Raw genomic sequence first — 15,859 nt, forward strand, 5'->3', positions numbered from 1 at the left:
GGGCATGCATTAGAGTTTTAGCAGTAGCGTGACAGAGGAAAGGGTGAATCTTCGCGATATTATGGAGGAAGAAGCAACAAGTTTTGGCTATGTCATGAATATGAATGGAGAAGGAAAGGGAGGAGTCAAATGACACTCCTAGGCAACAGGATAGGAACCATTTATAGTGATGGAAAAGGGGATATTGGGCCAGGTTTAGAGGGAAATATGAGGAGGGAAAAATGCCAGAGGACAGGGAGGAATTAAAGATATGGGTAAGAGTGGGGACTAAGACAGGAGTAAGAGTTCTGATAAGGTGTGGGGGAATGGGATCAAGAGGGCATGTGGTGGTAGAGTGAGAAGAGAAAATCAGCTTAGAGACTACCAACTCTGTAACAGGAGAAAAGGAGTCAAGAGTGGAGGAAGGAGGTTTAGGTAGAAGCAGAGATGAAGGGGAAGGGAGAGAAGGAATCTCCTTGTGGACAGCATCCGGTCGGCAAAGGCTTGCGGAGAAGTGAAGGAAGGATGGGAAGTGGGAGTCAAATAAAGAGAAAAGACGTAGTGCATTGGAGTGTGGATGAGTGAGGGAAAGTATTTTTTGGCCTCAGAGAGAGCAGAGTTAAAACAGCAGAGGAGGAATTTATAGTGTAGAAAATCAGCCTGAGTGTGAGATTTCCTCCATAGGCATTTAGAGGAGCGAGTGCAAGTGAGAAGGAAGCGTGTTTGTGAATTTGTCCAAGGCTGAGGGTTAGAGGGATGGGTGTGCCGGAGCCGAGAAGGGGCATATAGATCAAGAGAGGAGGAGAGGAGGAGAGGATAGAGCTGTAAGAGTTAACAAGTTTGTCAGGTTCAGAGGAAGGACAGAGAGAAGAGATCCGTGGTCTGCAGGGTTGCGCAATGGGGAGCGTGGTGGGGGGGGGGGGGGGGGGGGCGTGTCCGTGACGTCACGTAAGCGGTTCGCCCTCATTGGCTGAACCGCGCATGTGACAGGCCATCGCGCTGCAAAGACAAAGAAGTTTATCCCACCACGCATCGGTCGCCACTCACGTACACACGCACGCGCGCACTATGCAAATGCGCATTGGCCTCCATTGGTTTGGATTTGGCGCTCGCGACGTCGGAACCAGTATGGACGCAGCCTAAGTCTCCCAACATACCACCTAGACTGTAAGCTCTCCAGGGCAGGGATTTCCTTTCCTATTGTCTGTTCTTCTTTGTTGCACTTAATGTATTATATACTTCCTTATACTTTATCTTTTAGAAATCACTCAGTACACTGTGGGCGCTATAGAAATAAAGATAAACATACATAGTTTGTAAAAAAAAATATTAAAAAAAGCCTATTTCGTCTCCTTTTATACACATGCATAGCTGGTGAATAAGGAATGATATTGCTCAGTGGTGTTTGAAACTCAAACAATGAGAACAAGATTAAGGATAGCTGGTGAGGTATTATTGCTACAGTAGCAATGCCGGTTTTTATGGTTACAATAAAAGAACCAGAAAGCATTAGACAAGACCTTTTTTTAATTACCTTCCTGCTGCCCTCCGCCAGCCAACCGATTCTTTGGTGGTAAAGCTCAATAATCCTGAAAACACAAAATGTAACATGACTAGTGGAATTAACCTGTCCGGTCACGGGAGCCTGCCACGCATTGTGTATCTGGGGCCCCTGGCACTGCAGGGGTTAAGCACTACGCATTTACTGTGCAGTTACTTCATTTACAAAACAAGCTGTACGTCATAGGGAAAAAAAAGACACATAACTCCATTTTTCTGCAGCGTCCCTTCAACGTGGTGCAAAGCAAAGGGTTAATATACAGTACCAACGGGTGAGCTTTGAAAAGTACAGTGATACAGGCTCTCCCCTTCGGAGGCAATTATCTCTGGAAGCAGGAGGTCTCCGGAGCAGAAATTTATGGGGTTCAGCCCCGGAGACCCCCTGCTTTAATCCTATGTTAAAAAAATGTATTTTTTTTTAATTTGTAAAAAAAAAACAACAAATATCAGCAAAAAATAAAATTGATAGCTTGGATTGCCCCTTTAAGGTAACTTTCTGAGCTAAACAATAATGTTGTGTATAATGCATTTAATGCAGCCAAGAAGAAACAAGCGATTAGGCAACTGCCTTTCAGGCTGAAACAATCAGAGATTGCACAAATATATATAGTATATGTCTGTACATCTTTATTTATATAGCGACATTTATGTACACAGCAGTAACACGCGTGACATAATACTATAACACATAATGGGAGTAAGCGCTTCAGACATAAAAGTAACATTAGGAAAAAGGAGTCCCTGCCCCGAAGAGCTTACAATCTAACTGTATATGTATACTAAACAACTATAGAGGCCAATGACCTGTTTTAAATCAACCCTATGTGAGTTTTTTATACCCCCCTTTTTTTGGATGGGACCAGTCTCCTGGAGCTTAAACGCCCTATTTTCAGCTTTGTGGGCTCCCCTGTTTCCCCAGACAGCTGCCTGTGAAGGTCGCGGACTGCAGGCCCCTCCAGGGGGAAACAGCAATGATTACAATTTCCAGTGCCACGCGGGTCAACTGAAAGCCACAATGCCACACGTCACGGCTTCCTATCTGCCCGCGTGACGTGGGCAAGAACTGATGCTACCTTCATCGATAGTATGTATCTCGGGAACCAGGGGATCCCAGGAGCCAATGTTAACGTGTTTCGGGTATGGGGACTCTCTGGTCTCTATCTTGGTAATAAAAATGGGGGGGGGGGGGAGAGCAGAGAACAAACTTCTGATTTAAGTGAAGCTGTGGATACATTAGAGCAGGGGTGCTCAAGCCCACCTCTCCCAACAGGTCAGGATTTCAGGATATCCCAGCTTCAGCACAGGTGGCTCAATCAGTCCCTGCTTCAGCACAGGTGGCTTAATCTTCGACTGAGCCACCTGTGCTGAAGCAGAGAGATCCTGAAAACCTGACCTGTTGGGAGGGGTCTTGAGGACTGGAGATGAGCCCCCCTGCACTCGAGTCAGTGCAGCAAATTAAATGTACAATGACACAATGTCGTATACTCACTCCTGGATTTTTGATTCAAATTCATTGATTGTGTTCGCAGAGAATTCAAGGTGCTTGGAGGAACCGTTACCGGCTTTCCTAAAACAGGAAAAGCAGAAGCCGAGAATTGGCAACCAATTGTGGCACGTATTTAATTGCAAATGCGCAGGTAATAGAGACTTCACACATAATAATATACTCTCAAAGGGTCAACAGAGAAACCTACAGACACCCATTATAGGATGGCTGATATTTTGTACATATTGCTCAAACAGCAAAGTACAGCAAGAGGAGGATTACGTAAGTAAATCAATATTGCAAAGTAAAAACCGAATGGTACATTTCATCCCAGCACGGTGAACATTTTACACGAGCTCAGCATCTCCATAGACCCCGTTAGGATTCAAGGTAATTGGGAGAAGGGGGGGAAAGGGAAGTACTTTGCTTCAACAGCACAAGTAATGAGGCTTTAATAGGTTAAATCCAGCTGACAAGGGGCGCTAGCAGAGGATTAGAAGTGGTGCAGTATACAAACAGTATCCGAAAGGAAAGGCAATTCCTGTTATTACTCCCACCTTGGGAGTGCACCTTAGAGAAGAAGATTTGCCTTTTAGCTGCTTTTTGGATGCAAGTCGCACATTTGTAATCTCACTCACATGACAATGTGGCCCGTCTGAAGTAGATCTTGAATAGAAAGCTTCATGGAATGTACGCTATGATTGTCAAGCCATTCTTCGGAGGACTCCATGTCACGCCAACTGGCTTCTCTGCCTTGCACTCTCTGTATATTGGTTAAAATTATAAAAAAAACAAAATAAAAAAAACAATACAGTTTATTAACAATGCCGTTATTATTACAGTATTTTGTTAATATAGCCCTGTCAGTGTTCACAGCGCTGTGCCTAGAATTGTGCAGGCACAATGAGTCAATGCCCCATAGAGCTTACAATCTAATTGTGGTGCCTGGAGATTGAACAACTTGCTCAAGACCACAAGGAGAGCCGATGCTGGGTTTTGCGCTGGCTTCATCAGCTTCAAAAGGCAGTGACATTACCCCCGAGCTACTCCACGCTTCATCTCGATCATGTCTTATGTCCAATTGATTTCAACTGTGTGCTCATATGCTCCCAAACCATGTACCTCAAGTTTATTTATTGGTAAGAATTTTGTCTTTTTTGATTCACGCGAGGGCCATAACACGTCAGTGTCTCACAACACATTAGCTGAGAATGACTGCATGATACATTTGTACAGAAAACATGCTCTAGGGTTGTAACTGAAATTATATTTTGCTCGGGAAACATAGAAGCTTGTATATCCATTAAACTGTCAGCTACGGGTGTCACGCTACACACATAACTGGGCCCCCCCCTGAGCACCCTAAGACGTAAGAATCACTGGAAATCGATATATAAGCCACTACGTTTTTTGTGCACATTGATTAAGTTACAAGCCTGAAGCGTCTTCTCTCCTTCTGCTTCTTTTTTAAAGTGTTGTAGACCCTGTCGAGGTCGGAAGCCAGCAAAGCACATTTCGGTTTTGTTTTGGAAGTGAAAAGCAATTGAAGTTGAGTAATCATATTGAAAGGCTCTATATCGTTGAGTGCTGACGTGTACGAATATGTCCCTTTCATTCATCTTGTGTTCATATAGCAGTTACATGTTTATTTATGTGAACGTTGTCACTGCTTAGGTCAGGGGTGGCCAACTCCAGTCCTCAAGGGCCACCAACAGGCCAGGTATTAGGGATATCCCTGCTTCAGCACAGGTGGCTCATTCAGTGGCTCAGTCCTTATGACAGAGACACCTATGCTGAAGCAGGGATAGCCTTTAAACCTGACCTGTTGGTGGCCCTGAAGGACTGGCGTTGACCACCCCTGGTTTCGGTGAAATGTCATCACACATGCCCAATAATTACATACACTTCTTGCAATTTCATTTAGTAATTAAAAAATATACATTGCATAAGTTCTAGCAGTACATAATGAGCATCCAAGCATGAATGAGTGATTATCATGCAGATGGTGCCAGGCATATTGCAAATTTCTCTTTGGTACTTAACTGGATGCACCTGTCATAATATTTAGATAATTTGAAAGACGTACAGGTTTCATCTTATGAATGACTCAAAGCTCTTATACACTAGGCTGGGTGCAAAGTAATTACCGTAAGTGTCTTGCTCACAGTCACACGGGCAAGAGCAAGACCCTACCACTCTGGCAGGTTACATACAGTAGCTGTATCTTGTACATCTGTTGTTTCAGCTTCGCATCACCTGATATTTTGTAATCCAAGTAGGATAGTGATGAAAATACTGCATTTATCTGTATGATTGAGCAGATTGGTAATACCATGCCTTGCCGCATTATGCTCTTGTCAGGATGAAAAATATCCCTTTTTTACCTCACTATTCCTAATCTGTGGAACGCCCTCACATTCAATATATACGACAAGCACCATGTCTGGCTATGTTCCATTAGAGTCTTGAAAACTCAGCTTCTCAACAAACAAAAAAAGACCCATTTCAACAGCTTAGGCCGCCAATTGGCTCAACCATTAAACTCCATCCCCTGCTCAACCTGTAGGACCACTGGAACCTCCCCCCCCCCTCAACCAATAGGACCCTCCCCTCACTCAAGCTATCAGACAACCCTCAACCACCCGTACCGTTTAATCAATTTGGTCCCATGACCTCCCACCCCCTGCTCAACAACTCAAACCTCTTGGCAGGCTGGAGCCTGGACTGATGACCACTGCTCCTCACACTGACAGAGGCACTTATCCACTATCAAGGCCAGGCACTGCCTTCCAAGCACTCCTTACTGTCTCTGTAACTCTCCCAACATACTACTTAGACTGTAAGCTCTCCGCGGCAGGGATTCCCATCCTTATTTTGTGCATTGAATCTGTGTTGCAGCAGTTGTAATATAATTCTCTGTATGCTATTGTTTACATTGTAATGTATTCCGTACATTGTTGGCACGATATAAATAAAAATATAAATACACATTAAAATCAATTTAACAGACAGATGAAGCGATGGATGCCAGAACCACTAGGTGTCAGGATTCCCTTTGTCCCCCAGTCACAGACTCTCGGAATACTAACATGTTCTGGGTCAAAATGATGTCAAAATGATTTTAGGAAAGCATTTACCCCCCCCCCCCACCCCCACCCCCACCCCACCCCACTTACTTGTGACATGCTGCCAAAGTTCATTTTATAAAAGAGCATATATACATTATTGCCTACAGTCAGCATTATGCCAACTGGTCTAGTTTTGGGGAGGGAATTGCTATAAAAAAAAAGATTTTTTTTAACGGCCCCTAATTCAAAAGCAGTAGCCTGTTCATGTCCTTAATGCTGGTGGGGTTCAAATAAATGTAACTAGAAATGGCCATCTAAACTGCACTACCTATTGGGAAACAAAGGTAAAAGACAGATAGTCTGTAGGCAAGGCATCTTGTCTGTTTCCAATTAGCTCACAAGAAACAGCTTGTTGTCAACAACTTAACAAAGTAATCAGCTTGCTGGGAAACCTGCTAAAGTGATGTAATCATGTTTAAAGCCAATTTGGCTGCATTACATTACTTGGAAATTATGAAAGTTTTTATTTTCAGCTGAGACTCAACCCTTACAGTGAAGTTTTGCTTATATTGTACACAACACAGCGAGCCTGATAATTACTTCTTTAGGTGTATTGACATTTCTACTTCCTGCAAAATGTGCCAGTTTCACGATTTTTCCACTGATCATGAGTGTCCTAAATTCAGAAATGCAACACATTTGTGTTAATGTTTTGTAGACATCTCTACTCAGAAGGAAAGGTTCTGAGTTTTTGTTTTCAGGTTTTCCTGTAATTTACCAAATCACTGCATATTGTTTGTTAAATAGCAACAAAGAAGATATCCGAATCCCCTGGAAAGTAAATTATAGGGTGGGTGCACATATTGTTTGTTAAATGAAAACATTCAAATGTTCCCTTTTGATTAGTGCACATATATTTTCCGAGCAGTGTTCAGGTGTTTATATGTGAGTTTTTATAACATATCTGGTTGCATTTTTATTTTTCAACCATTTAAAAAAGAATACAACTAAATACCATATCCGTCTGCATTTTCTTTCAAGTTTAAACCCTGAAGTTGTATTAAAAAGGAGCAGAAATCATCTAAATTGACAGCAATGCAGTTTACCAGTAGATCCTGTGTCTGATTGACATGTGTCACCATTAATCCGTCATCATAGTCCAAGTTCTTCACTTTAACATCCTTCCAGCAAGGCCGTGCTCTCATGGGAACTGGTTTCAAATCTTCTTCTGTTTCTGAGCTTTAACACAATACATAACAATAAACAAATATATGGATCAATATAATGTAAATACAAATGTAAGATAAGTATCTGTCGTCTACATAAACAGAAGTTGAACTCGATGGACATGTCTTTTTTCAACCTACTAAATAACTATGTAACTATATTGTGTACAGTCATTTCAACAGTACCGTTTGGCCCACTGTCTAAACTGCATCACTGAAATGAATAATACATTGTCACTATGACAAAAACCTCAATTTATCATGCAGTATACGTGATATATTAAGACTGCTCAAATAAATGACATGCTAAGAATTGCATTGAAAACGCTGAAAATAAATACACATGCATTACATATGAAATCAATATGTTTGTTGATTTTCACATACAATAAGTGTGTGTCCGCGTTATGCATTAAGCAGCTGTCCTTTTTTGATGCGGTGGGGATTTCTCCCACATGATAAATGTGGGTGAGGGAGATCCCGATGGGAGGAAGGAAAGCGAGAACAATGAAAAAGTAATGGAATGTTCTCACTGAAAATGGTAGTGGTTGCATGGAATATCCTCCCAGCATAGGTTCTAGGGGCAAATACAGTAAAGAGATGAATACAGGATTGTGATCGATGCAAGGAAACGCTTTTTATTAGGAAATAAAGATTGGTAGAGTGTAAAATTCCCTAGCAAGTAGGGAAAAGGGCAGACTATGTGTGCCAAGTGTTCCTTACTGATCATCAATTTATATACTTCTGTGTTTCTTAAAAAAAAAAAGAAACCCAAAAGGTACAGTATCCCAACGTGTTATTGCTACAGTTGTAAGACCAGATGCTAACCATTATTTTACTCCGTGCTGAGTTACGGCCTCCTCATTCAGTAACTATTCATTCTTCACCAGTTATCACACGACGAACATACATTTGCCAACACTCCTAGTAGATGGGCCCTGGTCCAATACCTTATTTGTAGTGCAACAAAATACTTACCATGATGTTTTGAAAAACTGCTCATTGTCCAGAATCCGGGCCATATTTTGTATGTGCGAGTCCATGGTAGCATTCCTACAACATATACATGATTTACAAGTCCCTTAAAATAAACATGACACCATTGCAGAGTACTGGTATATATCGCTGACAGACCCATTCTTCAACTGCTGCTGTAGCAGAAAACTCACGCCACAAGAAAGTATTGCAGTATCAATTAATCGTCAGCGCTGGGGATTGTGAATCCATTAGTTAATTGGAACCAGTAGTAAAAATCAATAGCTTTCTTTATTTGTCAAATCTCTGCCATTAGGTCACCCACATACAGCACCAATAAATACACATCGCATTGGGGCATGTATTTATTCATTTATATTATTTATTATTTAGATGTGGTTTAAATTTACATTTCAATTGCTTATCCAAGACAGTCTCCATCGTTTAAACAATAGAAGTGTAGATGCACGTGTGTGTGTGTGTGTGTGTATATATATATATATGTATATATGTATATATATGTGTATATATATATATATATATATACACATACATATTGTATTGTATTGTATTTCTTTATTTATATAGCGCCATTAATGTACATAGCGCTTCACAGTAGTAATACATGTGGTAATCAAATAAATAACAGATAATATAAATAACAGATCATGGAAATACATACATATACACACTGTATATACAAATACACACACACAGTATATACAAATACACACAAATACTCACACACACTGTATGTACAAATACTCAAATGCATATACACATACATACACACACACACACACTGTATATACAAATACACAAACACACACACTGTGTATACAAATACACACACACACACACACACACACACACACACACACACACACACACACTGTATATACAAATACACAAACACACACACTATGTACAAATACACACACACACACACACACACACACACAGTATATACAAATACACAAACACAGTTTATATAAATACACACACACACACACTGTATATACAAATACACACACACATATACTGTATATACAAATACACACACACATACACTGTATATACAAATACACACACACACACTGTATATACAAATACACAAACACACACACACACACACACACACACACACACACACACACACACACACACACACACACACACACACACACACACACTGTATATACAAATACACACACACACACACACACACAGTATATACAAATACACAAACACACACACACACACACACACTGTATATACAAATACACACAGTATATACAAATACACACACACACACACACACACACACAGTATATACAAATACACACAGTATATACAAATACACACACACACACACACAGTATATACAAATACACAAACACACACACTGTATATACAAATACACACATACACACACAGTATATACAAATACACAAACACACACACACACACACACACACACTGTATATACAAATATACACATACACACACAGTATATACAAATACACACACACACACACACAGTATATACAAATACACAAACACACACACTGTATATACAAATACACACATATAGACACACACACACACACACACACACACACACACACAGTATATACAAATACACACACACAGTATATACAAATACACAAACACACACACACTGTATATACAAATACACACATATATATACACACACACACACACACAGTATATACAAATACACACACACAGTATATACAAATACACAAACACACACACACACACTGTATATACAAATACACACATATCTTATACTATATTAGTGAAAGCACTGTATGTTTGCCTGCCTGCCTGCATGCATGCATGCCTGCCTGCTGGATGTCCGGTGTCCCTAGCGGCAATCTCATTGGTCCCTTGGCCCGCCCGCCCCCGCACACCTCTCATTGGCCTCACACACTCACACCACCCCCTTGGCCCGCCCCCCACACCTCTCATTGGCCTGAGGCGGAGTGACACACACCTCTCTCCCCTCTCCAAATCACCTTTTCCCCCTCCCCAGCGGCATCACCTCTTCCCCCTCCCCAGCGGCATCACCTCTTCCCCCTCCCCAGCGGCATCACCTCTTCCCCCTCCCCAGCGGCATCACCTCTTCCCCCTCCCCAGCGGCATCACCTCTCCCCGCTCCAAATCACCTCTCCCCGCTCCAAATCACCTCTCCCCGCTCCAAATCACCTATCCCCCCTCCCCGCTCCAAATCACCTCGCTTCCCGCAGCTGCCACGCGGCGCGTAAGATGGCGGACCCCCTTCCTCCCTCGCGGCGCCGAGTCAGACGGTGGCGGCGCCCGGAAGTACAGGTAGGTGTCGCTCCCCACCTCCGGCGCCAAACGGAACTAAAGAAAGGGCGCATCAACTGAGGTGTGTGTGTGTGTGTGTGTGTGTGTGTGTGTGTGTGTGTGTGTGTGTGTGTGTGTGTGTGTGTGTGTGTGTGTGTGTGTGTGTGTGTGTGTGTGTGTGTGTGTGTGTGTGTCACTGTCCACTGCCCCCCCCCTCCTATCCACTGCCCCCCCCTCCTGTCCACTGCCCCCCCCCTCCTGTCCACTGCCCCCCCTCCTGTCCACTGCGTCCCCCCTCCTGTCCACTGCGTCCCCCCTCCTGTCCACTGCCCCCCCTCCTGTCCACTGCCCCCCCCCTCCTGTCCACTGCCCCCCCTCCTGTCCACTGCCCCCCCCTCCTGTCCACTGCCCCCCCCTCCTGTCCACTGCCCCCCCCCTCCTGTCCACTGCCCCCCCTCCTGTCCACTGCCCCCCTCCTGTCCACTGCGTCCCCCTCCTGTCCACTGCGTCCCCCCTCCTGTCCCCCCTCCTGTCCCCCCTCCTGTCCACTGCCCCCCCCTCCTGTCCACTGCCCCCCCCCTCCTGTCCACTGCCCCCTCCCTCCTGTCCACTGCCCCCCCTCCTGTCCACTGCCCCCCCCCTCCTGTCCACTGCCCCCCCCTCCTGTCCACTGCCCCCCCCTCCTGTCCACTGCCCCCCCCTCCTGTCCACTGCCCCCCCCTCCTGTCCACTGCCCCCCCCCTCCTGTCCACTGCCCCCCCCCCTCCTGTCCACTGCAGGAAATGCAGGGGGAGGAATCCATGCCTTTGAGGCGCCCCCCCCTCCCTTTGACGCCCCCCCCCCCTCCCTTTGACGCCCCCCCCCCCTCCCTTTGACGCCCCCCCCCCCCTCCCTTTGACGCCCCCCCCCCCTCCCTTTGACGCCCCCCCCCCCCTCCCTTTGACGCCCCCCCCCCCCCTCCCTTTGACGCCCCCCCCCCCTCCCTTTGATGCCCCCTCCCTCCCTTTGACGCCCCCTCCCTCCCTTTGACGCCCCCTCCCTCCCTTTGACGCCCCCCCCTCCCTTTGACGCCCCCCCCCCTCCCTTTGACGCCCCCCCCCCTCCCTTTGACGCCCCCCCCCCTCCCTTTGACGCCCCCCCCTCTCCCTTTGACGCCCCCCCCCCCCTCTCCCTTTGACGCCCCCCCCCTCTCCCTTTGACGCCCCCCCCCTCTCCCTTTGACGCCCCCCCCCTCTCCCTTTGACGCCCCCCCCCTCTCCCTTTGACGCCCCCCCCTCCCTTTGACGCCCCCCCCTCCCTTTGACGCCCCCCCCCTCCCTTTGACGCCCCCCCCCTCCCTTTGACGCCCCCCCCCTCCCTTTGACGCCCCCCCTCCCTTTGACGCCCCCCCCTCCCTTTGACGCCCCCCCTCCCTTTGACGCCCCCCGCCTCCCTTTGACGCCCCCCCCTCCCTTTGACGCCCTCCCCTCCCTTTGACGCCCCCCCCTCCCTTTGACGCCCCCCCCCTCCCTTTGACGCCCCCCCCCCCTCCCTTTGACGCACCCCCCCTCCCTTTGACGCCCCCCCCCTCCCTTTGACGCCCCCCCCTCCCTTTGACGCCCCCCCCTCCCTTTGACGCCCCCCCCCCTCCCTTTGACGCCCCCCCCCTCCCTTTGACGCCCCCCCCCTCCCTTTGACGCCCCCCCCTGCCTTTGACGCCCCGCGCGCACACACTGACTGACTGCCGCACGCACGCACACACTGACTGACGCGCACACAAAGCCTGACTGACGCACGCACACACTGACTGAGGCACACACTGACTGTGTGTGCGTCAGTCAGTCTGTGTGTGTTTGTGTTTCTGCCTCAGACTCACTGACGCGCGAGCAAACACACAGTGACTGACGCACACACGCTACATGAAGCTGTAAAGGAGGGAGGGAGGGGGGGGACTGGATTGATGTGAATGGGGGACAAACAGAGAGAGGGGGGAGGAGAGAGAGGAACGGGAACATTACATCCCGGGCAACGCCGGGTCTCTCAGCTAGTATATATATATATATATATATATATATATATATATATACACACACACACAGTATATACACACACACACACACACACACACACACACACACACACACACACACACACACACACACACACACACACACACACACACACTACCTGCTGCTGAGCGCCCCCACTTCCTGCTGCGGAGATGTTACCGCGTCTCCATAGCAACGGTGCCAACCACCAACATCCGGCAGGGGTGACCATGGCAGGCGAGGCCGGTTGAGAAGCGCACATTGTATTGTCAGTGTTAATATACCTGTGCGCACTTCCTTTTTAACATAACCATATTAAGTGATCGTGGGAGAAAACAAGCCCGCGGAAGCGGTGTACACATCGGGCTCCCTTCTGTGTGTAGTTGGTACAGTCCGTTGCTAGGCATAAAGGAGATGCGCTGTGAATGAATAATGTAAATAGTGCCAGTAGTAATGCACGCTTTGTATGCTGCCTGGGGTTACTCAATGTGTCATTATTACTGCCATACTGCAGCAATAATGCCTGCATTTGTTTTACTATGATGTCAATATATATTATATCACCCTGTACCCCCATTGTACCGCACAGCGGAATATGTTGGCACGGAACAAACAATAACAATAATATGAGCCATTAAGATTGCAATACATTCTTATTTATTCACATTTTGGTTTAATAATGCACTTGTCGTAGTGAAAATGAAATATATTGTTGCGACTTCTTGCATTACGATAAGAAACTGCAGGAATGTGTTAAATTGGCGTTAACGCATGCCATGCTTCACTGCTTATCTGTGAATTTAGCCAGTTAAGTTTGGGTACTTTCATCCCAAGAGAAGGGATTTTATTCTGTCCCGGCGGCCTGGAAACGCACGGGGGTTGACATGCCTCTGATGTTCAGCAATGTGTATCCAGCCATGGCTGCAGAAGTTAATGCATGTGCTCCAGTCTCCCGGATTTGCATGTCGTACATGAATAAACCAGCTAATGGTTTTCCAATGTATGACTTAATTCTCATGGGGGCGAAGGCAAAGCAGAAACATACAATACATTCTCTTGCGCTGGCGCATCGAACGCTTTGCTCGCTCCTCCAGCATGACTGGGGTCAAAAAACGCAACATGATGAAATGACAAACATTTTGGCCACGCTGCCAGTGTGAAGTAGCACTAGAAATCAGAAGTGTCGTTTACTCGACCACTTATATAAGGGCCGGGCATAACTGATAGCACAATAGTGGTTATCTGATGGCATAGCTTTGGAAATCAGGCGTTTGGAAAATGCATAAAATGTCGTTCTGGGAAGCGTGGTGGAGGTGCTTTAGGCTGCGCTTATACAGCCGGCGACGCAACAGTTGACGTCACCCGTCACCATTGCAAAGGGTTGTACTTGGAAGTTTAGGCGACATCGCTGGATGACGTCATAAAAGGGGACGGCAGAGGCACGGAGAAGCTGCCGATTGGCCGCAAGGGGGACCGTCGCCGAAAAAAATCAAATATCAGTGACTACCAGATTTCTGGTAGCACTGTCGCTCCGTCTCTTTGTCACCGTTGCGTGCACTATAAGCGCACGCGACGGCGACAATGCATTTCTTTTGCCGCGTCGCCGGCACTATAAGTGCAGCATAACTTTTTCAGTTATTACCAATAGGACACATTCAGTTTCTGATTAGTACAGATTCCCAACTCCAGTGCACAAAAGGACCACTAACAGTGCAGGCTTTAGGGCTTTCATCTTAGCACAGGCTTGTGATTAAACCACCTATGCTCAAGCAGGGGTATATTTAAACCCTGCACCGTTAGTGGTTCTTGCGAACTAGAGTTGGGAACCTCTGCATTAGTATATGTGGGCGGATCGTGAGTAGAACCTTTCCAGCCTATTGTTACACAATGCTAATGTCACTGTACACATTGGACTCCACTTAAGTCTGCTACATAGCTCAATTGCCTTTAGCTTGTGGAAGTGGTTTATGTTAAGGATAAACAGATTACGGATAGCCTACATATAAAGCTATAAGACTGTAGGACACACCCCAGGTAGACAAGTAACAGTTATTATAATACCCACCAAAGCCCCCGTGCAGAGCCAGAACTTGGATTCAGTGTAGGATGCAAAAGTATTTTATTCTTCCACTTTTGAGATGTATTTTTAGGCAAGCTCCATATTCCACCAAGACTATAGCTTGATCAACCAAGGTGTCAAAATAAGACTAATAACCACTACCTTGAGATGCCGCTAACTTTGTTCAATGTCCTATAGAGCAAGGTTCTTTAACGAACAGCCCACAGAGGGCCTGAATGTGGCCCTTTGACTCTCCTGCTTATTTCATACTAGTTACTTAGGCAGCCAAGTGTAGTTTTCCACACTGAATATGTGTAAGTTAAGGTAATCTAAATATATATGGTTCCAAATGCATGCACGCTAGTTATAATAATTTTCAGGTCTTTAAATGTATCTAAAATGCCATTACAATAAGCTTGTGACCCCACTACTTCCCGATGCTTTCTGATCTGGGCCCTTTGGAGAACTGGTAGAGCCCTGTCCTCCAGGTTCTAACACCACTGAAGTCACAACTATTCCTGCAGCATGATCAGCTTTATTCCTCACAGATCAAAGCGCATCATCTCATGGAAGCATGTCCTGAATCTACTAACAATATTTTGGATAATTCCAAAATGTAATATTAGAGATGTTCCAGACCTTATCTAGTGCTTTCTTTGCTGTTTAGATGTGATCCCTGTTAGAAAAGTGCTTTACTCCTACTATACATAATAAGATCATGGAGCTGTAACCCAAGGCAATCCCCATGATCTTGGAAAGGTATTTCGCTACAAGAGGTCTAAAAATAATTGTATTGTATGTCTTTATTTATATAGCGCCATAAATGTACATAGCGCTTAATAATAACAATTACTGTTCCATACACTTTTCTTTGTAGTCGGAGACATCTACTTCTTATCTCTGTTCCCACAGTAATGATGAACACCAGTAATCCATCGAATTCAGTTGTTTGTAGATTTCTGAATATCCTTCGATTGAACTCTTCCGAGCTCAGAAGGGCCTGCAGCACATTGCAAACTAATGTCCTCTCTGCCAGCAAGAGGGCACAAGAATACTACATTGTAATAGAATAAATGGGAATGCATACAATAGTGATTTGTACTAAAACACCATGTACTGTATATTGACTATAAAAAAATTTTTTT

General features: G+C 45.5%; 1 protein-coding gene across 1 annotated transcript in view; it reads right to left on the reverse strand.

The window, feature by feature from the left end:
• VWA3A (von Willebrand factor A domain containing 3A) overlaps window positions 1–12,948 on the reverse strand; it is a 39,364-nt gene extending 26,416 nt beyond the window's left edge. The window contains exons 1-6 of the mRNA XM_075565978.1: window positions 12,795–12,948; window positions 8,298–8,372; window positions 7,200–7,332; window positions 3,664–3,788; window positions 3,029–3,106; window positions 1,514–1,568 (exon numbers count right to left, since the gene is read on the reverse strand). Coding sequence (XP_075422093.1) covers window positions 1,514–1,568; window positions 3,029–3,106; window positions 3,664–3,788; window positions 7,200–7,332; window positions 8,298–8,362 — 456 coding nt within the window. The 5' untranslated portion in view covers window positions 8,363–8,372; window positions 12,795–12,948. The remainder of the gene's footprint in view (window positions 1–1,513; window positions 1,569–3,028; window positions 3,107–3,663; window positions 3,789–7,199; window positions 7,333–8,297; window positions 8,373–12,794) is intronic.
• Window positions 12,949–15,859: the final 2,911 nt, after the last annotated feature.

Source organism: Ascaphus truei, chromosome 11 (genome assembly GCF_040206685.1).
Source record: "Ascaphus truei isolate aAscTru1 chromosome 11, aAscTru1.hap1, whole genome shotgun sequence".
In the NCBI taxonomy this organism is placed as follows: Eukaryota; Metazoa; Chordata; class Amphibia; order Anura; family Ascaphidae; genus Ascaphus; species Ascaphus truei.